Source organism: Hippoglossus stenolepis, chromosome 19 (assembly GCF_022539355.2).
Source record: "Hippoglossus stenolepis isolate QCI-W04-F060 chromosome 19, HSTE1.2, whole genome shotgun sequence".
Lineage (NCBI taxonomy): Eukaryota > Metazoa > Chordata > Actinopteri > Pleuronectiformes > Pleuronectidae > Hippoglossus > Hippoglossus stenolepis.
Window position 1 is genome coordinate 303,702 of NC_061501.1, and position 27,460 is coordinate 331,161.

Consider the following 27,460-nt stretch of genomic DNA (forward strand, 5'->3'; position numbering starts at 1 on the left):
GGTGTGTTTACAGTCCTTGGGTTGAGAGGTCAGAGGTCAGACCGAGGTCCTCCTTTTTGTCCAAATATGGTAACGTCCGGCTCAGCCTGGCTCCAAATCGCCAAGATGGTGCTGATCAAATTCTAAATTCTAGGCTTCAAAATGGAAGTTCCGCAACCAATTGGTGAAATCACCCTAGGTTGTCACTTGATTATAGCCTTTACTGTATAAGGGTGACCCTGCTGGCCCCCTCTTAGCAGCGCCACCACATCCAGGCACATTACTCCGCAGGTCAACTAGTGATTCTGCTCCTCTGGTCTTTTCTTATCACTCACACATAGAACTGATCTTTATAACCCTGCTGAATTCATATTTATGTTTCTGGATAAACGGTGCATCGTTTCTTCTGCAACAATAAATTTAAAACACTGCGCTGTGTCATAATCTGCGGGAAGATCTTGGCACGTGTGTGTTTGTGTGTGTCTGTTTGTCTCTGTCGCAAACTGACGATCACATGTATTGAGTAAATAATCTATGGTATCGGATCACAAATCCGGATCTTTCTGGTCACTTTAACCCTGATGACCTGGCTGTGTGCGTCACATCTCGCCTCACGTCGTGTGGCAGATGAAGTACCCGCACGCAAAATATTTTTTCAATGTGTTTAAAATATGTGTCTCCTAAACTCAAAAGCGAAGCAGACAAACCCAAAGTAAACTTCACACACACACTCACAGTTGCATAACAAACCCACGTCACATGCTGCGCCAGAATGCCTGTATGTGGGACACCGTTGATCAATGTAGTTGCTGCTGGACAGTTTTTAATATGAGCTTTACATCGTGGTAATTATAATGATAATTTACATTTCACACGTTAATACTAACCACTGGGAATTTCACCGTGGTTAATCCTAAAACCGGTAACTGTTTCATCTCTACTGCCAGCTGAAGCCCAGCAGACGTTGGGTGATGCAGCAGGAGAATGACCCTAATTAATAAAGTAAAGCTACGATATGATTGGTTTAAAAAAAAGAAAATACGCCTCTAGGAGTGGTGTGGTCCGAGCCCAGACCTTAACCAAATAGAGTTGCTGTATAATAACCTTGACAGAGCCGTTTACCAGACATCCTAAGAATATGGCTGAACTGAATCAGTTCCATTAGGAAAAAATGGTCAAAAATTACTCCATTTGCATGTGTTATCTGCAGCTCCAGGAAGTGCTTGTAAGGTTATTGCTGCCAAAGGCTGTTCGACCAGATATTAAATCAAAGGGTTCAGTTAATTTCCACTAGGACTGAGAATGTTTGATGGATGTATTCAATAAAAACATGAAAATTTGAATTGTTTTTGTTATTAGGCTGAGCACTTTGTGTTTGTGTATACTTATGACTTAAATGCAGATCACATGACATTTTATGACCAATTCATGCAAAAATAGGTAATAAAATGGATTCACTTACTTTTTCCTCGCCACTGTACATGTAACCTCTTGATTACCAATTTACCTTCAAGATCCACACAGTGGTAGTTTAACCCTTTTTTTCAGCAGAATCTAGAACTTTGTAAAAATATATACTTGAACTCGCAGAATTCTTAAATTCTACCAGTCAGTGAATGATTCTAGGTATCTCTGGGATCCAATAAAAGGTTCATAAGAAATATGCAATTTCATACTGCCCTAGATTGAATAAAGAGGTTCACATTTCAGTTATATGCAAAGCATATACATGGGTGGAGCACAGAGAAAGCTTACAGCTTATAGGCCATTATTGTATTGTATATTTATCTTAAATTACTTATGTAAGAGAAGATTATATCGTTTTATTTTAATGTGGTAAGATCATGACAAATGTTTTTAATTGATTACATTCGTTAATTTTTGCATAAGGCTGAAATGTGATAGACAGTTTTTAATACTAAAAAATATCATAGGGTAATACAGTAATCAAACTGTTTGGTATACAGTATCTGATATGATGTCTAAATAAGCTACATATAGGTTTTCGATATGCTTGTAGAACATAAAAATAACGCCTCTGTTTACCATCTGGGACGACCAACACATTAAGTAACAATCCACCATCACCAAAACTGTTAAAAGTTAAAAGAAATACTGTCCAAACCATGAACATTTCATATCAAGAAACAGAATACAAAAAAGGGAAGCAAGTTTAGCTAGCTGAGCAAGCATTCATGGTCATTTTATGTCTGCTCTTCACTTGTTCTTGGCAGCCAGTGGTTTGCGGCTTATCTTCTTACTTTTATCATTGCTCTTCTTCGGAGGTTCAGGGTTGGCTTGCATGTGTCTGCCATAGAGACTGAGAAGAGAAGAAGAGAGGAGAGGAGAAACGTCTTTCAGTATACACTAGAACACATGGACAAGCCTGTATGGTTAAACATCACAGAGGAACACTGACTTTCTAAGCCTGCAATATTCATGACAATAGAAATTGGAACAAATGGGTGATTGGGCTATTTAAAGGGACTAAAAATTTACAATTTTTGTCGATGATGAATTTAATCACTGGCAATCTTTCCCCTTTCATACAAGGAGCTTCAAGAAACCTCTCATATGAGACCAAACTTTGTGGAGTTTTTGGTTGGGCTTCTTGGTCATGTAGTTCTAAAAAGAGATTTCTATCTAACAATGTATCACTGATGTACATTAGACATTGCTGCCATCAAAGTAAAGTACAGGCTTTGAGAGAATCAGTGGGGACTTCCAGTGATCTGGTCGACTAAACATCGCATGCCTTGTGTGTTCTAAACACCAACGATGCTGCTACTGTGATAGATCTTAGTGCTACTGTTGTCAATCTGCTCATATCTGTCTCTATCTCTGTCTGTTTTTACTCTCTGTTCTTATGTAGTCTTATATGTTATTGTTCATTTGTTTAGCAAGGCTGGTTTCTAATTGACCTTGTTTTCATGTCAGTCCTTGCTGGTGTTTGTATGTTTGTTTTACTTCAGTGAATCATCATTTTTTGCTTTGCTGCTGCCCATGTATATCTTCTGTTTATGCTGTTTATCTCCATATTTTGCTTTCACTTTATTGATATTGTGTAAATCAAGATAATTGTTGAACATGTAACTTGTTATTGATTTTAGGCAGCCAACTTCACAACTAGACAGGGACTACAGATGAAAATTTGACTCTTGGCTTAGTGGAAATGCCCACTCACACCCAGGTATGCAGCAGATATGCTTCCTGTGTAAACAGAGGAATGTCAGAAGCAGCAGATCAACGATGCATCTGTCATGCGCTCCACATGCACCCAGTGCGGCATGGGCGTAAGCTCCCAAGAACCTAAGAAAAACACTGTTCAGGATTTTGTCCCCAAAGGTAGCCTATGACAGACACAGACACTGAGGATCTTACAAACCCACAGTGCTGGAAAAATGTTGGTTTGAGTAAAATGTCTTGTATCCTCTCATCTCTCTTCCTCCATTTAATGTCAACACAGCATGCCAACTGGGAATGAAATGCTGCCAACACCCTAATGTCTGCCACCCATCAAATGCCTACAGCAGAGACAAACCGAGGGAAGGAGTGACAGGCATAACCCCAGTGGATAAACTGTTATTCAAGAGAAGACAATTTATGTCCTTTTTGACTTTTATGACTACTGTATTTTCTGTCAGGCTCTGTACTCAACTAAATGCCAGGACACTATGGTATGTGATATATTATCCTGAGCCATCTTGTTTTATTTCCTAGGCTCCACCTAACTGGCCATAAAATAGCTGTATTTTATCACCATGATGATCCCTTCAGCACTATGAGATCGACATTGGTTTTGAATTAAATGTATTATTAACAAATGTTGGATGGATTGCCATGAAATTAGTTTAATTCAATCCCAGGTTGAGGATGATAATCGCCTTGATGATCCATTAACCTTTTCATCCAGCACCATTACCAGGCTAAAAAACCCTACTTCATTAAATTACCAAAGATGGTACTTGCAAAACAAATTTCTTATTCCTATCAGCCACATATGGAATTTGTGTAAATGATAATGAGCAAATGTTAGCATAAATAAAACATTTATTAATGGATACACGTGTGTAGGCTTATTAACATGAATACCTCACACATATATTTGTAACATATGATATGCATATGATATGTCATTTCACATGAGTCCATGTGAAATAGAGAGGGTATGGTTTATTGAACAGAGTACAGAGCTGCTGGAGGACATCAGGACTGTACTTAATGATTGTGTGCAGTCCTTTTAAAGGGATAGTTCACAGAAAAATTAAAATTCACCCATTATCTACTCACCACTATGTCGATGGAGGGGTGGGTGAAGTGTTTGAGTCCACAAAACACTTTTGGAGTTCAGTTAGGCTAAACACATGGTGTAAATTACGCTGTTCGATTCCAATATGAATGTTTGGCTTACAGACACTTGGATGACACCACAAGACCAGTATGGAGGCATTTTCAGTTTAACACTTGACCATCGGAATAGTGGTAAGTAGATAATGGGTGAATTAAAAAGACTTTTGACGACTAAAATATAATCACTTCATTTTTGAGTCCAAGTGACAACTGATCAAAAGTTGAAGAAATTCCCTCAAGCTGATATCAAGACATCATGTTCAAGAAAAACATACTTTGTGAGGCCATCGTGACCTTTGACCTTGGGCTACCAAGATGAAATCCAAGCTCAAGTGAATGTTTGTGTCAAAAGAGTGAGAATTCCCTCCCGGTGTTTCGGAGATAATGCATTCACAAGTTAAAAAATGTGATCATGCTTGAGCCCAAGTAAATGTTTGTGACACATGTAATGAAATTCCCTTTGGGCATTGCTGATATATTGAGTTCAAAATAACTCAAAGTCATGTGACCTTGACCTTCTTGAGTCCAAGTGAATATTTGTACCAAATTTCAGGAAATTCCCTCAAGGCATTCTTGAGATATCACGTTACACTTATTTTTCTAAAATAAAAAAGTATTTAAAATCCTTGCAGTTCAATGTGAAAAGTAAAAATAAATATTGTTAGAAAAATTATTGCATTACACTTAATATGTGTCAGTTGTTTACCACACAAATACAGCTCTGGAAAAAAATTAAGAGACCACTCCAAATTTTTCTTAAATCAACATCTCTACGTGTATGGCAGCCATTCCATTCCAGTGTCTGTTGAATTCCAATACAGGCAGACCTGATTCTACTTAATGAGGTACTGATTAGGTGATGACCTGAACCAAATCTTATTCAATGAAGAAAAGTATAAAAAAACAGTGCTGTGGTCATCACTATCCTCTTGTAATAGGACCAGCTGGATGGCAGAAACAGTGCTAGTAGTACCTCAAAAGTAATTGGACAGGATATAAGCTGAATATGCAGAAGTGTAAGGCAATGACGCTAGGAGCTCCTGCCTGTAGAGAACTGAAAAAAGAATACTCATGGTAATGGGATAAGGATAGAGTCAAGTACTTAGGAACTGTGATGCCAAAGAATATTAAGTTACTATATCAATTGAACTTCAACTGTCTGGAAGTACAGATCAGGCAGGACCTCAATTGGTGGAGAACTCCACTATCATTGGGCAGAAGAATAGATGCAATTCCCGCCCCTTTTTTGTTTTTCACGGGATATAAGTGACTTTGAACGTGGCATGGTTGCTGGTGCCAGACGGGCTGATCTGAGTATTTCAAAACTGCTGATCTACTGGGATTTTCACGCACAACCATCTCTAGGGTTTACAGAGAATGGTCCGAAAAAGAGAAAATATCCAGTGAGCGGCAGTTGTGTGGACGAAAATGCCTTGTTGATGTCAGAGGTCAGAGGAGAATGGGCAGAGTAGTTCGAGATGATAGAAAGGCAGTAGGTCAAGTAACCACTTGTTACAACCAAGGTATGCAGAATACCATCTCTGAACGCACAACACGTCGAACCTTGAAGCAGATGGGCTACAGCAGCAGAAGACCACACCGGGTGCCACTCCTGTCAGCTAAGAACAGGAAACTGAGGCTACAATTCGCACAGGCTCTCCAAAATTGGACAATAGAAGATTGGGAAAATGTTGCCTGGTCTGATGAGTCTCAATTTCAGCTGCGACATTCAGATGGTAGGGTCAGAATTTGGCATAAACAACATGAAAGCATGGATCCATCCTGCCTTGTATCAACGGTTCAGGCTGGTGGTGGTGGTGTAATGGTGTGGGGGATACTTTCTTGGCACACTTTGGGCCCCTTAGTACCAATTGAGCATTGTTTAAACGCCACGCCTTGTTGAATCTATGCTACGAAGAATTAAGGCAGTTCTGAAGGCAAAAGGGGGTCCAACCCGGTACTAGCAAGGTGTACCTAATAAAGTGGCCATTGAGTGTATATGACCATTATTATTACGCTGCCCAAATGCAATTCATACGCAATTGGTTAAATGACAATTCTGAAGCTCGGTGGAGGCTAATAGAGAATGGTAAATGGTAAATGGTTTTGTATTTATATAGCGCTTTTCTAGTCTGGATGACCACTCAAAGCTCTTTACAGTACAGTTGTACATTCACCCATTCACACACACACATTCATACAGTGCATCTATTAGCAGCACTTTCTTGTTCTATGAGGGGCAATTCGGGGCTCAGCATCTTGCCCAAGGACACTTCGGCATGCAGATGGGGAAGACTGGGTATCGAACTGCCGACCTTCAGGTTGGAGGACGACCGCTCTTCCCCTCAGCCACAGCCGCCCAAGAGAAGAACATTTGTCGTGTCTCAATAAAAAACAAATAATTCAGGAAAGAAAATGAATGGAGGACACAAATAACTGACAATACATTAACTAGAAATACACTTGAGGTGTGGAATGAAATTAAGAGATACTGTGAAATGACGGATGACCTAATAGTATTGAGAGAGACAAAGAAAGACCCTGAATTTGAACCTAATAAACAAGATACAGCTTTTAATACTTCGGCAAGAAAGGTACTGACCATATTTGGCAATGTTAACAGGAAAATGGATTGAATTAAAAAAATGTTTTCCTCTCTGCATATGTATATTTTTCAGTTTGTTTTGTACAAATGTATATATATAAATAAATGTGTATGATAATATGATATATTACTGGGTGACACATTTATGTATATTGTTAAAACATTTCTGTCATCCTAGGTTAAGTGACATGGGTGAGAGGCATGTGGTGACACAATGAGAAAATGAAAAACAATTTACTGATGTGTAAGCTATACATTTTAAGTTAGATGTGGAGAAACTTCTCCTTTGAATGTTGCTTATGTTATGGCATTATTTAACTTTTTCATCACTCTCTCAGGAAATACTGTATGGATCTTGATGTAAAGAAGTAACACATTTATGGTGTTGAGATTGTACAATTTGGTGCAGATATGAGCTACGCAGTCATGTCTAGGATTCTTCAGCATTGGCAAACTTATGTGCCCTACTGAGTACCAGACTACGTTGCCAACAAGATTGTAAATTGATTGACTTAATTCAAAGAGCTTTAAGGAAATACCAGGTGACTATAGAGTCAAGTGATCTTTGAATAAATAGGGTCCTCCCTAGTGAAGATACAAGGATAGTAGTGCAGATGGACAACATCATCCATCATTCTGCTCATTGTGACTAAAATGGTTATTTCATGCTTTTATACAAATAATACACAGATCTAGCTGCATATCAAGATAGGGATTATCCATTTTTTGTGTGTGTGTTAAAGTGCAGCTCAAGAGATGAAATGTTTGGGGCAATTAAATGTAGAAGAATATAGTCGAATGGATTCAAATTCCAGATGATGTCTTTATGGAGTTCTGCTATTCCTCACGGCTTAATTAACTGCAGCAAAGTTCTGTGTGTATGTACATGTAAAGAGATTGAAAGTTGATGTTCGCTTTTCTTTAACCATGTGCATAAATGTATATGTGTGTGTGTGTGTGTGTGTTAAAATATATATTTATATGTGTGTGTGTCTGGCCATTGGTCTGATGGGGGCCTTCCTCTCACAAGCAATTTAGTAGCTTCCCTTACTGGCAGAGGGATCTTACTAGGAAGGAGAAGAAACAGTGGAGATAAGGGAGGCAGTATGGGGTGGCAGAGAAAAAACACAGGAAATTAGTAGGAAACGTTCCTAATTAAGATTTATGACAAACAACCAGGGCTTTTAGCCAATGCTGGTAAAGCCCTCCCCCCTCATCATTGATTAGTTCGATTTCCTGCTGACCCATGAGTACTGTGAGAAATGCATTTACAGTATGTGTCTATTGTAGTACTTTATAATTCATAACTTCAACGTCAAAATGTAAATATCCTCTACCTTAATTGACCACATACACAGATACACACACAAGTACAGTCAACATTTCTCTGCTGCATTTGACATCTAGGCTCTTCCCTGTTAATACACAGATAAAGTGAAGCGTTTATATTCAGGCACATCCTCACTGGTTGTAAAATAAGTCTTTCCCAAGGTAGGTATACATTGAGACACAACCAGGTACTCAAATGCCTTGCAGCAACAATTGAGACAAAGAGGACTGAGAGGGCCTCCTCCACTTACCAGGATGTTTGGAATTAAAAAGTAATCTTGAGCTCGAAAAGGTTGGTGACCACTGTGCTAGAGGTTTCATCCAGTTAATGAGGGAGTTTTTTCTCTCCACATTTGCCAAAGTGCTTGCTCATTGTGGGAACTTTTGGGTTTCTCTATGACTTTTAAGGTCTCAAACTTTTATGTTAAGGGCCTTAAGATAATGTATATGATGATTTAGCGATATACGAATAAAATTGAATTCAATGTGAACGTACCTGTGACAATACAACAACACTGTCAGTTCAAAAGCAATGAGAGAGAATTTACTGACTAGGTAACCAGCTGTTGGTTGACCATTAACCAGCTGTTTCAAAATTAAAAGCAAAGAACAATTGAAGAACTATGGCCTCAATTTTCCAAGGGAAATACAAACTATACCCTAATTGATATAATTATAATTATAATCGTCATTATTATTTTAAAAATGTATTAAATTATACAATTATCAAGACAGTTTGTCCTGCCTGCTACCTCTGAATATCATTGTCCAATCAGCTGCAGCGCCAAGCCCTGTTTAATAGACTATGGGGCGATAGAAGCGTCATCAATACCCCCCAATTGCTTGCAGTGAATCCAGCTGGGGATCCCCTGCTGTGTTCTCACATCGACTTCTCCTGGACTTCTACAGACTTTATACCAGGAGGTCAGGCAGATAGAGTCAGCAGAAACTGCGGAGCATCTCACTCTGACATTTGCGCTCACACATGCACCTTCTCCGGAGAAAATCGGAAAAACTTCGGAGTCCAGTGCATGTTTGAAAGCAGCCTCTATTACCTCTATGTCCTTGCACACCTGGATTTGGTTTATCCCAGCTCATCCCATTCTTACTCACAGGTCCTCTGCAGACCTCATCAGACAAGATTGGGAGCATATTTGAAAAACTTCATGTCCCTTAACCGATGGTCTATGGGGTTAAAGTCTAGGCTTTGGCTGGACTAATAAAGGATTTATCCTAAAGTCACTTCTGCGTTGGCAAACTTTAGGAAGACCCCTAGTCGTTCCCTCACTTTTTTCATCTCAGAATTATTGACTCCACTGTGCTTTTAGAAACATCGGGAATGTATATATACCCTTGCCCTCATCTAATCTGTTGTGAAGTTTGACAAACATTTCCCTGGACTTCATGGCTTGGTTTTTGTGCTCACATGAAATAATAGTACAGAGGTCGATCCAGCCAGTTCACCGCAGGACTTGTAGTTATCTGAACAAATGCAGATCTCATAGTCTCTGTGTGTGTGTGTGTGTGTGTGTGTGTGTGTGTGTGTGTGTGTGTGTGTGTGTGTGTGTGTGTGTGTGTGTGTGTGTGTGTGTGTGTGTGTGTGTGTGAATGCAAGTGCATGTGTGTGCGCACAGCACTTACTACTTGTAAGTCTCTGAGCGAACATATTCAAAGACATGAGAGACACCCAGCTGGAACTGGTCTGCAATAGGAGTGACCCAGGGATTATTCTCTGCTTTAAACACCTGTTTAGGACCAGTCAAATCCAGATTACCTGCAAACAGAGAGAGACACAGAAATAAAAACATTAGCCGACATAATTAGCCAGTCCCCAGTAGCCAGTGCAGCGTCTACACATACGCACACGGGGTAGGAAAACTTAAGCGGTACTTGGTGATACATGCACAGAATATTATTTCAAAAATGTTAATCACTCAGATCTGCATGTCTGCTATTTATCTGATATCTGAGTTCTTATGTAACGGTTATGTCTCATGAGCACAAACAACACTGCTGGTTTAATGCTAATGATAAAGTGGATCCATAATCTGGCTTTAATTCACCACCTCACGTCTGCATGACCAGTTTACGGTCTCCAAAATTTTTGTACGAGTCAGAGTTAGCATACAATTGTCCATATTCTCCAATCAAGTTTGTTTTGTATATCCAAACTCTTGCATGAGAGGTGGGGTGTGCATCTTTCAGTTCCTGTTTTGTGCATATGCAATGGTTGTAAATGAAGCCTCCTGGTCATGATGTGATCTTGTGTTGGCCTTCTCGCCACGCCATGGCAACTCAATCTGACACTGTATGTCGATCTCACTGCACAAATCAGCAGATGAGGGAAGAGAGGAAATTAAATAAAGCATGCGGCAAGGGCGTGACTCCGCTGCTCACTTCTCTCTCTCCCTCTTACTGTCTCACAGACTCAGGTGACGTCTTTGACCCGCCAGAGTTTAAACATTGATTTGTTTGAATGACGCCACAATATTAACACTGATCATCACATAATGATCAATACTTTTCTTAAATGGGTCAAATCTTTTACCACACTCCACTCGCTCTCTTCCACACACACACACACACACACACACACACACACACACACACACACACACACACACACACACACACACACACACACACACACACACACACACACACACACACACACACACACACACAGTCTTCAGACTGGGTAAAAACAACATGATTTGTAAACTAAGTCAATGTATGGAGAGCTGGAGGAGATGACAGGATGCAGTGCGCAGCGCGAATGATAGAGACACAGAGAATAGCAGTAAATTACTGACAGAGCCAGTAAAAACTGTTAAAAATAACAATTTTACAGACCCAAAATGAACACTGTAAGTGGACTTAGTGGTGCTGTGCATGGCTGCCTGGGTGTCTCCCCGGCCTTGGTGGCGCTGTTGCAGGGCTATGCACCCCTTGATTCGGGCATTTTGTGGTACCTGGGTCTGTGTCCTGGCGCAGGTGAGCTGTGCATGGCTGTCTGGGTGTCTTATTAGTATTATTCTTCTTATTAGGCTTGTTTTTATCAAAAAATGTTGTATTATTTGTTGTAGTGTTGTGTTAAATAGATGTATTTGCTGGTAGTTGTTTTATTTTATTTTAATTTATTTTAATAGCTAGCAAGCACAGCTACCTTCAAAATTGAGCATTTGACAGTTTGCCAACGTTTATCAACGCTCACTCAGTATAAAGTTAACATACCAGGTTAGATAGAGCTACACTTTACTTATAGTAGTCATAGGCAGCCACCATACAAGATTTTTGATTGGTATGCCTATTCCAAAACTTGCTACCAGCAACAATTCCATGTCAGCTGCTATAGGTGGAACTCCTCCCAGGCTTTGGGACACATTGTCTTCAGACACCTCAGACAAAATCTTTTGGACAGCCTCCTGATTTTCAACTAAGCATTGTGTAGTATCATAGTGACTTTTAAGTGAGCGGGTGTTACATTAGGCTATGTTTTTTTTACATCATCAATCAATCTAATTTTATTTGTATAGCCCATGTGTGACATCCTCTGCCCTTAACCCTCAACAAGAGTAAGGAAAAACTACAAAAAAAAACCTTTTAACAGGGTAAAAAGAAGGTAGAAACCTCAGAGAGAGCCACATGTGAGGGATCCCTCTCCCAGGACGGACAGAAGTGCAATAGATGCCACGTGTAATGGAGAACAACAGAAAGATAAGAGTATTTGCAGCATTGGTTAGAATAAACAGTTTGTAGCATAATGGAAGGTCAATGAATTGATGGATTATTAAGACTGGCTGGATGTGCAGCAAATCTGGGGGTGGTGTTTGGTTGCTTGGTTCATGGGGCTGAAATAGGTGATGGACACTTTGTTCTCACCTGCTATATAAATTGTCTAAGAGATCATTAAACGTGTATGGATGGCTGGGAAAAGTATTGCATTTACTCCCTCTTATAACATGGCCCTTTATAGTCTGTATGGTCTGTTCTTATTTTCTGCATTTCTGAGGACAGCAGGGTGTCGTGCAATTGGTAGAGTTACTCTCTTTCCTGCCATATTTCTTCTTTGGTGGTCTCCTACCACCCATTGTGATTGTGATCAATAAGCCTGGTTACCAGTAGATAAGAGTGCATGGTCTTCTGTACATGGCAGCTCCTCGTCATCATCCATGTTGTGGCTTTGTAGGTGTGGTGCTGTATGTGGTGGCAGCAAATGTCTCATCTGGCCTGTGTCAAAGATGTAATGGTTGTCCATATGTGTGGGGATCGATGTCTGGTTGAATGCACAATGGTGTCTTCATTGCCATAACAATTGTAAATTTTAGTCTTCAGTAAGTGTGAAGCCATCTTGAAAGACAATGAAAAAAATCTGGGTAGCATTTGGAAGCTAATCACTGTGACAATAAACTAGTTACAATAAACTAGTTTAATTAAGGTACAATTCATTCACAATAACACCGGCTAGCTAAGGGTATTTGCGCCGGGTATTTGTGGCCTTGATTAGAATAAACAGTTTGTAGCATAATGGAAGGTAAATGAATTGATGGATTATTGATATTGATATCATAGGCATAATTATATAAGATATCAGGGGGAAATTTTGAATTTTGACTGTACTCCACATCCACATACTGATACTATAGCAGTCGGACCTACATATGCATGTGTGCATGCACATACTGTATGTGTGTGTGTGTGTGTGCTCATGTGTTGCCAGTACCAAGTTCAGGGGGAAGGACGGTGAGTCTGTTGCCCTGGATGTGAAGCTCTTTGAGTTGGGCCAACTCCCCAATCTCCTTAGGCAATGAGGTCAGATCATTATCCCTCAGACTCAGCTGGAAAAAGGAAAGAAAAATAGAAGCAGAAAACAACACACGGAAAATTAATCATCATCACGCATCATGAATTTGTTAAAGGCACATACAGTAAAAACACATTCTGACTCAATTTACGTACTGAGTTACTTTTTAACTCATGATAAAATCTAAATCCATTGATTTTTCCTGTTATCTTGCAAGTATATTTTCTTTCTCTATTTTCTTGTAGTTTAATCTTAAATTACTGACAATTCACTTTCAGTTGCAATGATGAGAGCAAACAAATTTAGTAGAGTCCAAACATGGTTTTCCTTGATATCCTCACAACAACTCTGGCTCTTGAAAAACTCAACATGAGAATTATAACCATATAATTACAAAAATCCGTTAAAAATACAATGTGTGTTGGAGTGATAGGTAAGGTGTGAGACAACAGGGCCAGGAGGGACAGAAATAATCAATGTGCTGAACAAAACTCCAACATATTTGAAATGGTAATATAATTGAAGATCAATTTGTAGTGGTCAGTGCAAATCTCTTAGGCCACAAATATATCAATGTATGTGAAACACAGACAAGTGTAAAAAATACTTGAAACTTTAGTGGGTCATATGACGTTAGCTGAGTGGAGTGTTCTTCAATATGGCCCAAAACCCATTTGTGTTCAAATTAATAGAATGTGGCTACATGCGTCCTCGACCACCGGCATCCTGGGTTCACATGCGTTCTTGGAGGTGTCCACTTGTGATCAGATCACCGGAGATGAATGTTAATATTGGGTATGAATAGGGCTCCTCAGTCAAGAAAACACAAAATCTCAATCTGTTAATAAACACATTTTTATTATTCGTAGGTCTGGATGATCTAAACATTTATGAATTGGAAGGCTATTTGTTTTGTTGGGATCATCATTCCTTTAGTGTTGGATACAATTCAATCTAAAAACTAGAAATTGCGCACCGCGGATGTATGCCTTGGCCAACCAGTGCAGTTTCTGTCTCCGTAAATGTTTTTTTCCCCAGATCGTTCCTGTGGTAGTGACCTTGACCTATTACCAAAAAATTCTAATCAGGTCATCCTTGAGTCCAAGTGAATGTTTGTGGCAAATGTGCTGAAATTCACTCTGGGCATTCCTGGTTTATCGTGTTCACAAAAGCGGGAGGTCACATGACCTTGACCTGTTGGCTCCAGTCTTGAACTACTCAGGTCAAAGTCTTTCATGTAGTTGTGGACCAAGTAGGGTCACTCTGACAACATCATAAATTAAAAAATTAAAAAAATTCAGCTACAGGCTACAGGTCGCCACACGAGTAGCACCGTGACTAGAAAGCCCCATTATCAACCATTGTTGATGATGAAAATTTACCTCACCTAATTACACATAACTCATTGATTCAAATGTGAAGCGTAAATGGAAAAAGTTGCCTCAAAGCTTAGTTTCTAATTAAATTCTATTATATGAGTGTTTGACAGAGCCTGCTTGCTCATTTGAATAAAGACCAAAATTGAGATTAACAACTCTTTTGTCTAGTGATATTAACAGGGTTTATCTTATCTCTTTACAAAATAGCATCAGATGTCCAACATCTAACAACAGGATCACTATAGTATGCATAGACTGTCGGAGCAATGGATTGTGACCTTGCTGTTGAGTTCCACCCTTTTGTATTCTGTCAACAATAACTTACTATTTGCAACTTTGTCAGCTTCCCGATGTCAGCAGGCAGGACCTCAAAGTCGTTGTCACTCAGATAGAGAGCACGAAGAGTGGCTGAAAAACAAATATTTCTGTTAGAGCAATACCACCAGTCAAACCCAATTAATGACAGTGCCGGGTTTGATGGGCGCGTTTGTCAATGTGCAGTGGAAAAAAAGAGTCAGCCTTCTCTGTGTGGAAAAAAGTATTTCACAAAGAAGTAACAAAGTTGTCTCTTTTAACTGTTACAACATACATCTAAAAAGCTGCTTCTGTTGTAGAGCTCTATTGATCTTTCAATCTAAAATCCATAATACACAGACCAATGTCGACTCTGGCAAGGCCCCTCTTCCTCATGCTCAAAGTAAAACCCAATCCATTAAAGTCTGTTAACCAGATGCTATATAGTCTATTTAGTCTGTATTGTTGCCGGTTGTGATGGCAGCACTTGCTGCCACACAGGGACTTTATATGTGGGTAACCCTCCTGCACTCATTTTAGTTATAGTTTACATATATTTGTTTACTAATTTAGTTTACCTTTTGACCTTATTTATTTTACATTCAGATTAGTTGACAGAACATTGCTTCCTGTTTGTAGTGTGCACAATTAGTTATCTTATATACAGTCATACTTTAGATGTATCATTAAGATTACCTTAAGCTCTAATTTTCCTCAGATACCAGCTTTTTATATACACTCTATTGTTACCAGTGAGGGTGGTGCTGCTGGCTGCTGCAGTTGGAGGGACATCTCATCATGCTGAAGCAAAAGGATGCACTCACTGAAGCAGGGCATTAAATACAGGAAGTGGATAGTAGGACTGTACCATCCATGTGCTTGCCACATTATAGGCGAGGTTGATTTGGGTTTATAATGTAGGATTTGTTTATTTCTTTAGAATATATTAGTTTGCTGTGACTTGGCTTTGGTTCATTGGTTTAATGTTTATGCCGACTTCACTGTTCTTTTGTAGTTTAGCTATTAGTGTTTCTCTTTGCCTTAGCCTCTTTTGTTTTTTAGATGGCCTAATCAGTCATTATATATGTTCCCATTTGTTTGCAGTTGGTTAGGTCTGTTTTGACTTTGTTCAGGTCAGATGAGTTTGTTCAGTTATGTTTGGTTGAAATTTACAAAGTTAAGTTCTGTTCCGTTGATCTCTTATGGGCCTATAACTTTTGTTCATTTTTAGGGAAATAATAAATATGTTTGTCATCTTACTGTGTTAGAAAACTTAAGTTTGTGCAGTTTGGTTCAGTGGGTATCCTTGTAACCAGCGAGAAGCTTGATATAGTGACAGGATGGATCAGTGTTATGTTATCCATAACTCCGAATCGAGTGCAGACCACTTTTTCATTATTGCCAATGTGTGGACATGTGGTGTGGCGGAATAAAGACCACAATACAAATTTGAATTTTACCAGAATTTCCATCAGTGGGATCCCTTTTAATCTGTACTCTGGTAATATGATTGGTCATGTTGCAAAAGCAGTTTATGCTGTTTTAAAAAACAGTTGTTACTACCTAGATGTAACTTCAGTTCTGTATACGTTTAGCACCATAGATATAATTCATATATTTGAGCGCACTGACTTTGTACATATCTGTATTTAATTCAATCATGCACTGAACCCTGGCTCCAAACTTTCTCCAGAGTTTCTTCAGCCAGTACAAACTCCAGATGCGCCCATGTGAGAAAACAACAGGAGCTCCTATGGAGGATACACCACCAGCGAGTGGGTCGATTATGTTTCTAACACACGACAGATGAAAAATGAAAAAAAAAAAAACTATATCTCAGGATGAAAAAGAGGTGCTATACACGTAGAAAACACTGAATGGTATTTCAAGAGAACTTTGGGTGATAACGACTGGCGCTGTGTACTTACTGAGATAGAAGAAGTTTCCAGGTAGTGAGCTCTGGTTCAGGTTGTTGTAGGTAAGGTCCAACACTTCCAGAGCTGGCAGTGAACCAAATCCTCTCGGCAAACCGCTGAGACGGTTCATGCTGTAACACACACATGCCAAACATTAATTTCATACACAAACCAACCACAATAAAGTTGCCTTTTATTTTAACCATTTGCTTCTCAACTATTAACCTGAGGGCCATTAGATGACTGAACGTATAATTGAAGCTGGTTCACTTAAACCACAATGACAACTTTTGCTGCAACTCTAACCTGCTGCAAAGCAGGTTAAATTTAATGTTCGGATCAAAACCGGTCAATGGCCAATCAGATTAGAGAAAAAAAAGTAATTATTCAATAGGATTCTGACAGGAACAAAACATTTTATCGTAAAGTAACAGGAATTGAGAAAGATATTTTTATGAATAAGTGGAATTGTTTTGCTATTCAAGGCTTTTTATGCATTTACTGGTTTTAAAACAGCTTTAATTAAATAGAGGGAGAGATTATAACACTGAATAAAGTGTGGAAGGTAAACTCAAGGCTTACTGAGACAGTTGAGAATCTGCTTCATAGTACAGGTTCTCTATGATGGCCTGAACACAGACATCACTCCATCGATACACTCACTAAATCGAAATCATCATATGTCATTTAATCTGTGATAATAAATGACCGAGATATATTATGTTATTAATGAATAAAGATAATTGTCAACAGTCTTTGTATCATTGCATTTGATATCATATTCACCACCACACTCGGAGTAAAGTCCAATTCATTCTTCTGTATCGAAGCTACACCGTAGGTACGCACGTACACACAGGGCCAATGCCATTGTGAGGATTCATAGTTGTGCGTAGGTGTTTGTGAGTCGCGCTATAATTACACCGCCGAAACCCTAGTGGCAGTAGAATTTCTATTCTGGTGTTGAGTTACTTCCAGTTTCTGGCCCGCATATTTACAAATTCTCTGGCATCTGTCTACTTCAGAACAATGGCGAGTGTTACAAGCAGATCATGTTGTAGTTGGAGGTGATAGATGTTGAAGAGCAATTCATTTTCAATTCAAGAACTGCAATGAAGAAAAGAAAGACATTATCCGGGTTCGTTCCTTCAAATCAATTCAAAAAGGGCAGCGACTCTGCCGCAAATGTGATGCTAAAAGGCGGACCAATCACAGCTCTTACGGTTTGCGTCGGCTCGACGTGTAATTACATTTTTGGGGAGGTGCACATCAGGGTACGGCGTAGGGGTCTGCGTTGGGTACATGTCTACGCGTAGGCTACAGCGTGGCTGCAACGCAGAAGCCTGAATTGGCCTTAAATAGTCAAAATAGCGCAGGTCTCAAGCAGCTCCTTACTAAAGACCACAAGGTTACCAGTATACGCAATATTGTTATCGAGAGGATTCCCCTATAATGTATCTTGTATTCCAGGCTATCAATTGCTTGGACAAATAATTAATTAATAGATTAAAAAGAATGGCAGTATGGGGCAATGAAACATCATGCACTTTCATAATCTAGTGGGCATACCAGTAAACCCCAAATCTGGAGGTATTTGGGTACCCCTCTTTAAATCAATTAGGTGTTAAGCAGCAATATGATCTAAACCACAGTTTCCTGTGTATTAATTCCTGTCTCAAACTGCGCCTACAGAACCAGTCTGAACTGGCTCAGGCAAACAGCTTTAGTTCTCCTATATAAGATCCTTGCATTTGACTGTTCTCCATCTTCACTCTGAGATCCCTGTGACTCTCTGTGTTGATCCTTTCTGCAGAAAGCCCCTATTAAAATACACGTAGATAACTTTGGTGTTCCAGCCTCTTGTATTTCCAGATTTCCATCACACCACCTAATACAGATCCGATTTGACACAGTTGAATGGGGTACTATAATACTGTCACCATAACTCAGCAATGCTGTCTTTTTCAGAGATTCCTTGTACAGTACATGTTAAAGATGTTATACAGTTGTTAATAATTCTCCAGAAATTGACAACATTGTTACTTAGCAGCTTCTTAGCCAGAGAAATAGCCCTCATGGCTTGCTTAAATTTATTAAACAAATGGCACATTGTATCTTACAATAGTGAGCTTCTTATACTTGAGCACCCTTGTCTGGGACTACCTGCCATATCCCATGATTTAAAAGGTTCACAGGCTTTATGACGACACTCCCTTCCCATACTTGTTCCAATCAGGCCAGTTGATATGTTTCTTTTCTTTACACTTATGTTAAGGCTTACTGCCTTCAACACTTACTATATCATTATACAAGGAGCACAGATCACCCCTGTGTTCCTTATTCTTAAAGTTAAAACCACTACACATGATTGCCTATTTTGGTAAATTAATATCACTTAAGGATTGCTGCTATAGGCTTAGATTTTCAGGGGCAGAACGTCTCTTTCCGTCTCTCCCTCATCTGTATTCATCACATTAATTTCTCATCAAAACATTACCGACTTGACTTCTTCAATAGCGTTATCATTAAAATTACCATCTCTGTCTGACATTTTCTTCTGCATAAATATTTAAACCATTGATTGACTCTCCATTTATGTTTAACATGACCTTTTCCCATTAATGTTTTAAATATTGTTATTTTGTTGACGTGCTCTGCTACACTTTAAACAATCTATTGCACTTTTGTCCATCCTGGGAGATGAATCCCTCACATGAGAATTATTGTTCTCACATCCCAAAAGTGCACATTTGGGGCAAATATGTATTGACAAAGTGGAAAAACATTAGGTTGAGCAGAGAAAAAAAGTATATTGGAAGAACAGTACTAATAAGTGCACCAAAGAGAGGGAACTGTTACCTCTTCAGTAACCAAACTAACCCTGACTCATCCATCCTTGTTGGCTTTTTAACTATGCAATGCCGTCCCACTAGACTAATTGATGTAACATAAATGTAACATAAAATATTATTGTATATAATTTTCCCAAAACAAAAAATAAATTACAAATAACCTCAACACCAAACAATATACTCTCAGAGAAAGTGCACTTTTTTATTTTTACATAGAAGGCTTGTTGGCCCCTGTTTAAATTGAGTAGTACGGGGACCACACAAAGAGGGAAGTATGGTAGAACTACAACAACTCATTACAACAGCTAACTATGCCGTATTTAGTGCACACCCTTGGCAATCTACCAGACAGGCCAGACCTGTACTGAAATGTTCAATGTTTAAGCCACCAATATGCGATTCATTACTAAGACGGAAGAAAAATAATAATTCAATAATTTAAATAGGGTCCTCGCAGTGGTCACTGCTTTGGCCATAATCAGAGGCCAAGGTTAAATAACTGGGTGCTTGGTAGGCTTTAAAAGTTGAGGATAACTCTCCGGGTCGAAAAGAGGCTATGAGATAACATCTGGGCGATGTTTTTTCCTGGTAGTATTCAGCCTTCAACTGAACCTGGACACTACCTCTCATACTGAGAAAACAGAGCGGGCGGATCACAATGGCCTGGGGGAGACTACCTACATCACCTCGATGCTGGAGTGCAAGGTGACCCTGTTCAATCTCAATCAAGTCCCTGTATCTTCTGTCTTTTTTGTTTTTTATAAATCAGAGAGGTCTTGTTGTAAAAACTCGAGACTGTCTATGTGGTTGGTCTGTTTGTCTTCAATCTCTTTATGATGCTGTTCCAGAGCATGGCTGACAGTGATGTTTTTAATCTAAGGCTTGGATTCTGTTGATTCGGTCAGTGTTTGCCAAAAATGAGTCAGTGTTAGCCATGGCCGACGCTGGCGGCTTGGCATTTCTAGTTAAAATGTGTTGATTTTCAAATTAGCAGCAAGAGTTGTTTCCTTTCTTTAGTTGGTCAGGGTAAGGAATTAAGGGAATTATTCAGGAGATTCAATGCATCCAATTGCTACGCAGCCATCTTGGAACCCCTTAGATTCAGTGTTTGTTTCCTAGTTTAATCTGACATCGCTCATGAGTGAGCCAAATTTTCAAACTGCCAGCCATTATCAGCCAAACTATTAGCCTAAATGGTAACTTTGCTGTCAATGATGAATAACACAGGGCATGTTTTAGAAAACAGGGTTAAGAGGATTAAGTTAAACCTGACATTTTGGTTTCAGAACAGGTGATTATAATTAGTTTACGATCGTGGTGGCAGCTGATGGTGGATCCTGATCGAGGTGGCTGCTGACCGTGGAATATGATTACAAGACTGCTTGATATACAATATGTCTACTCAGATACTCGACCATTACTGACAATAATCCATCAATTAATTTACCTTCCATTATGCTACAAACTGTTTATTCTAATCAATGCTGTAAATACCATTATCTTTCTGATGTTTCCCTATTAAGCGTGGCATCTATTGCACTTCTGTCCATCCTGGGAGAGGGATCCCTCACATGTGGCTTTCTCTGAGGTTTCTACGTTCATTTATCAGGCAAGGGGACATTGGAGCACTTTCTTAACTGCTGCTCAAAGGCTGGAAAAAAGCTGCAGACAAAAAGCTGTTAAATACCCCTGGAGCCAGGTATCTGACCTGGCAACTGCACATGACTGGCAGTCATCTATGTACTTGGATAAACAGCTGAGGTTCCCTAGGCACATTGTTTCGACCACCCTGAGGCCAAACATTTTCCTGGTCTCAAAAGTAACTAAAAACATCTTGTTGAAACTGACAGTCCCATAGCAAGACCATTTGGAGGAATCCCACAGGAAAAAGAATGTCAGATGCAGACATTTTGCAAGCCAGAAGTGCACTGGTATCACCAAGATGCAGGGGAGAAGAGCCATCACAAACATCACAGACACAGTAGAGAAAGCCTTCAGATGGCTCTGAGTCAGGAGAGGACATCCTTGAGAAGGAGCATATGTCACCTGCACACAAGTCAATGTCTGTTGAACTCTGCTGGGTCGCCTGGGAGAGGGTGGATGCTGTTGAAAAACACCAGATGATCCCAGAGTACATCACTTACGATGTGTTCAGGAGCACGAAAGAGATGTATTCTACAAAGAGAGCCCCCTCAACCACAACACAAGGTATCTCTTTAAGATAAGAGTAGCAATGCAGCTAAGTAGACCTGCAATGTTAAATGAATTGATGTTGTTCCTGTAGCTCCCTGTGAACCAGATGTACAAGATGTACTTGAAGAATTGACACTAAGGCTGCAGATGCAAAAGTGGCAAAAATAAATCACAGATTCTTGAGACATGTGACACCACACATCCAGCAGTTGAAACTGCTGTGGGGTTTAAAAATGAAAATATTTCCAATTGTAGATGTTATGAGGGATTAATAATAGAATGTATTCAACACAATTAGGTCCTTCAATTTAATTTAATAATTATGATGACAAAATTATGAAAAAATCGATGACACTTACTGTCTTCCTACTACATCTAAAACAGCATGTCTGCAGAGAAGGGTTCAATCATTCAAGTAGGTTCTGTTAGCATGTAGCACAAAGCTGAAAAGAAAATGGCCGCTACATGAACTCCATTTGTTTTGTGAACAAAATGCCAATTATGTCAACACCGCCAGATGTCAACTCTGTCAGATTTCCTTTCTGACGGTGGTGACAGGCAAATAACAGAGTTGAAATTCAATGGGAAGGTATAAATATAGAAATAGATTATTAGTTTGTCTCATAATATGTAAATACTAAATATTTTTTTTTATTGCTTTTGTGAATTGACAGTCATCAACTCTATCAGGGTTTAATTGAGGGAACATAGTGCTTACACACACATAATGGTGAAGATACATAGACACACTTTATAGGTCTAGCATAATGCGAGTGAAAATATATTTGTGGTTTTGGTGTCTGATGGTGTTGACAAGGCAAAAAACACATTTTGTTAAAAAAGAGAAAAGTTGGGAGGTTGTATCAAAGCATAGCTCAGTAGTTTAGTACATGGTAGATACATCCATGTAGTTTATTTGTCTGAGCTTCAGGTTTTATTTTTTCAATATTGGATCCTGTTTTGTATCAAGAATCAGTGAAATACAACTGCTGGAACCTCTGTATAAAGTGGGTAAGGCGCAACTGGTGGATTATATTACTGGTCTGAATATAAAAATATAAGATACTGTCCTGCATTTGCACTTGCAGGAAACATAGAATACTTCATTGAAATACAGAGTGAATTAGTTCATATTTGACACTGGGTAGGTGATGGGTCAATAAGAAATAATTGTAGCATATTGTGTATCTGACTGAAAGGGTCTTTCACGCCATGTCAGATACCTCCTTCAGCCTGTGTGCTTCAGCTGAAGAGAAGGGGAAACTTGAGTTACTTTAAGGAAAACTGCTGGTAAGCAGGTTAGTTTCATGACGTATGTGGCCATAGAAACGGACTCCGATTTGAGCAAAAATGGATTTTTGAATCAAAAACCTGGAGTTTGCTTCAATTCTTATGCAACGATCTCTGAGTTTTAACTCACCCCTTTTCTGAAACAGATGTTTACTTTGTTCAAGATAAAATACAAAACTTAGTTCAGTGAAAATACAATATTATAATATTGCTGTCTACTTTACGGATATTTAGTTGGTAGTTACAGTCGACTCAAGTGGAGAATTATTTAGGGCCGAAATTAAAATCTATTGGGCTCCAGCTTCACACTGTGATTGCTAGGAGTATGGCGGTGTAAAAGTAAATAGGGTTTAAACTTATCTCTCTCTCAAGCTGTCTGGCCCTATTCATACTTTGCATTAACATGAAAATGGACTAATCACAGGCACAAGTGGACAGTTCATACCTGTTATTAGAATGTGTCTTCAAATGGATCTCACATGACCACTTGCATCCCCACTCTATGTACAAATAAACACATACATTATTTCCATTAGCAAAGACCAAATGTGTTGTTGCATTTACAGGTGGGAGGCAGCAATGCACTAACTGCGACTAGACTGCTGGAAATTAAAAGGAATAGAAGTAGAAATAAAAACTATAATGACTGGGTCTTTTCTTTGGTATGTTACAGACAAACAAAACCATGTCTCTGAGGGCTTATTGAAATATCAGACATTGTGAAATGTGAATAGCCATCTTTCACAATTTGATAACCAACTGCTGTAGTACAAATAAGTACGTAATTCTGCTTATGCAGAGGATGACAGTTAAGTAGGCAGTCCTTTAATGTGGCCCAGGACACATTTGCAACACAGAACACTGCATCATCTCTGCGATGAGATCTCAAAGCCTCTTCATTGTAGCTATCCACTCTTAAACGGATCACTCAAGATGGATATTTAATAATGTAATATTAGGATTTTTAAGACCAATTCCATCATTACATACACAATTATTTCTAGCAATTTTGACGTGTGCAAATCAAAGATTCACAGATCACCGAACTTAATCTGTAACATCTCCCGCCACACCTTTTGAGTGTTGGTATCGGTGGACTGCAAGTGAAAACTTTTAGAACCAATACGAACAACCCGACAATCTTGCACAATTCACACAGTGGCCAGTGTAGAGCTGTCAGAAGACACTTCAGACAAGCTACATTGTTTGAGGTATACCCTTTATCTAAACACATTGTAGGTTTTGGTCTTTTCTATTGAAAGTGAGAAAAATAAAGAATAATAAGAAACTTTTTCAAAAGTCAGATCCCAACTTTACTCTACACCTACAATACAACAAGCATGAATGAGCTGTACGTTCTATTTCAATGTCAACTCTATGTCAGTTATATTATGTGAGACAAGTCCACTGACAAATGACAAATGCACACAACCAAAAGGAAAAGACACATATGATGGAAAGTGAATGCACAGACTGAATACCAGTATGAGGCTTACACTAGTCAGATGATGTTTGTTTGTGGATCAATACACACCAAGGCTGGCCTCCTAATCCCTTTGTCTTCAAAATATCCTGCTTGTACACTAAAAACACACATTTGTAAATACAAGTACACTTCCACATCATTTTGTAGTTGGATCTGATTATATTTTGTGTTATATACACAAATGAATAACTCTTCATTTTGGGTTTCCATGGGGAGAGACACTGCAGAGAGAGTAGAGCTTGTTGCGTGAACAAAAGAGTGGAACATACCCGAGGTTGAGGTGTTTCAACTTCTGAAGACTGCTGATCTGAGTTGGCAGCTCTTCAATCTGGTTGTTGAACATGTTTAAAACCTCAAGGTTCTTCAGCTCAGAAATGTTAGCAGGGACCGCTGGAAAACACCGTCACAGAGGAGAGAAATAACAAGCATGTCAGACACACAAACAGTCCCAATTCCTGACTAACATGTAATTATCATTAGCTGCAATCTTTTGACAAACCACATGTAAGTAATAATAACATTAGGTGCTGTGTTGGCCCAGCTTCTACAGGTTGACATTTGAACAGCAAACATTGCAGCCTCTCCATTTACGACCAACTACAGTTTTATTCAACCACGGTTTGTGGCAGCAGAGAGGGACAAAGATCAATGGGCTCTGCAATCCTCATAAACTGCGTTGCTCTGCTTATGTCTCGGTGTTTTGTCTTTGGGGTGAACCAGTTTCTGCATCAGTGTGTTGGTAGGCTTGAAATGTACTGGGATGTGGAGTTTGTTGAAAACCCCAATACATTGGGGAAACTAAACAACCCCTTCATAAACGCATGGCACAGCACAGTAAAGCCAGCTCCTCAGGTCAGTGATTGGATATCAATTTAATCGTCAATGAGCTTTCCACTTAGGGTCAGATCACCTGAGACACCTGTGATGACCACAGTGGAAGCAGTGAAGCAGTACATAAGCAGTCCTAGTGTCTTCAGATCCCTAAGCCAATTACGTTACCTCATTGTCAGATCTGGACTATGAATAAACAGTTAGATGTGTGCAATCTGTTCAGCTCCAGCAGCACATTAAAAACACATCTGAAAGTAAAAGTCACTGAATCAGCAAGCACTGATGAAAGGGTGCATCTATCTAAAAAAAAATGTTTATAAATCCTAAGTACACCACAACAATCCTTTAGATTTTTTTCAGAGGGTAGAGATGAAAACAGGTTTATTAATACACCTCCTGAATCTGTTTCTATAGATAATATTTTTTGTGTAGTCAATTGTAGCTGTAACTAATTGTTCCTCAGTTCTTTTACTTATTTACCAGGAAAGCAGAGCTTGTAGTGAAATATGAATGTATTAATGTTTCTAATTGTATAGTTTAATTATAGACTTTTTTATAATTATCCTTCCCGTTCTATATTTGAATGCCATGCAAATTATGTTCATACACAACTCGTTGTATTCTTTCATCAAACAATTAACACAAATGTTAGTATGAAGTGAGTTGATGGATCAGGAGTGATCTCTGCTGCATCACTTTATTGCAATGAACTCTTTCTGAAAAGTCATTACGCAAACACTTCCCCGCTTCATATGAAATACAAAAACTATGACATAAGGACATGAGCTGCCCTAATTACAACATAAACAAATGTGACTGTCACAGACTGTGACTGTAGTAAACCAATCGAACTATATGAACCTTAAAGTCTCAAACTGGAGGGAGGAGCTTACCTGCCAGCTTGTTGTGGCTGAGGACCAGCTGAGTGATGTTGGACAAAGTAACTGAAACAAAGTGGGACATCAAGTCAATACAGCACTGACCTGCACCATTGATGAACACTTCCGTTTGTTTACTCGTGTATCTTGATGGTATGTAGTATTTTAATTAGGAATATACGATCATTATAATCGACTCAACCAGTATTGAAAGAGCAGCAGCACATTTATATTTAGAAGACATTCACTTACACAGTCCTGGGATGTCCAGCATGCTCGAAATACCTCTGTCGCACATCTCCACTTCTGGGATGTTCTTGTCCCGACTCTCCTCCACTATCTTCTTCAAAGACTTGGACATTTTTCTGGAAACACGCGTGAGGTTGGAAAATCCGTGCTTCGCACAGAGTAACGGACTGCGCAGTCTTACCGTTTGGAAAGAGTACAGAAAAAGACAAATATTAGCTCACAAATTCCACATAGACCATTCGTATAAAGCTCACACCCTACCGGAAGTTAGAGCGAGAGCCACTCTTCCATAATAGGATACTTCCTGTTCCTCGAGGGGCTCAGCCCAAAGATTGTATAAAAAATGTTCAGCTGCATCTTCTCGTCATACAGACAGCTCGTCTCAAGGTCTGGCCGCAAACAAATCCTACAAACTGCAACTCCAAATTACTGAATTTTAGTATATGACTCAGCGTTACAGTTTGAAGTGCAGATTGCTTTCAGCTTCTCAATTTTACTTTGTGTTTCTCAGTTTATAGAGTTTGGCCATTACGGTAAACGTTCACGAGGCGGAGCTTATCTGTGGGGTGGCTCTGCTGATCTGTTATTGGTCCGATACACTGTCAGTCACAGGAACCGTGGAAGTGACTGAAAATAAATATATCCCAAAAATACATACAAACATACATACATACAAACATACATACATACAAACATACATACATACATACATACATACATACATACATACATACATACATACATACATACAACTTCAGTTCCAAGGAGGTTGTTTAATTTTTTTTTTAATCAACTTCATTTACACCTCAGAGACTTTACAAACAAGAAAAAAAATATATATTGGAAAATTGAAGCGAATTTAAATACACACAATATGAAGTAAAATGTATGTTTTTTACACTATGTAAAAAAAAATGTCTATGTACAAAAAAATGGGGGTACCCAAACAATAAGGGTAATCGAGTAGAAATACCTCACTGTATAACTGCTATATTATACAACAATACCAGCGGAGTTTAATAAAC

The 27,460-nt window shown here is 39.1% G+C and overlaps 1 protein-coding gene across 1 annotated transcript; it reads right to left on the minus strand.

The window, feature by feature from the left end:
• Nucleotides 1-1,782: 1,782 nt before the first annotated feature.
• Nucleotides 1,783-26,735, minus strand: rsu1 (Ras suppressor protein 1). Its single transcript, XM_035142193.2, has 8 exons — nt 26,439-26,735; nt 26,202-26,252; nt 24,747-24,867; nt 16,669-16,787; nt 14,772-14,854; nt 12,987-13,101; nt 9,905-10,037; nt 1,783-2,299 (listed from the first exon to the last, which is right to left on the minus strand). The coding sequence occupies exons 1-8, from the start codon at nt 26,545-26,547 to the stop codon at nt 2,197-2,199; spliced, it is 834 nt and encodes a 277-aa protein (XP_034998084.1). The 5' UTR covers nt 26,548-26,735; the 3' UTR covers nt 1,783-2,196.
• Nucleotides 26,736-27,460: the final 725 nt, after the last annotated feature.

Bases quoted from the DNA above. Each gene is read 5' to 3' on its own strand.
- rsu1 (XM_035142193.2), bottom strand. From the start codon at position 26,547: ATGTCCAAGTCTTTGAAGAAGATAGTGGAGGAGAGTCGGGACAAGAAC. The intron at 14,855-16,668 runs GTAAGTACACAG...TTTGTTTTTCAG, and splicing joins TGGAAACTTCTTCTATCTCA to CCACTCTTCGTGCTCTCTAT. The intron at 2,300-9,904 runs GTAAGTGCTGTG...TTCTCTTCTCAG, and splicing joins CGCTCAGAGACTTACAAGTA to TCTCTATGGCAGACACATGC.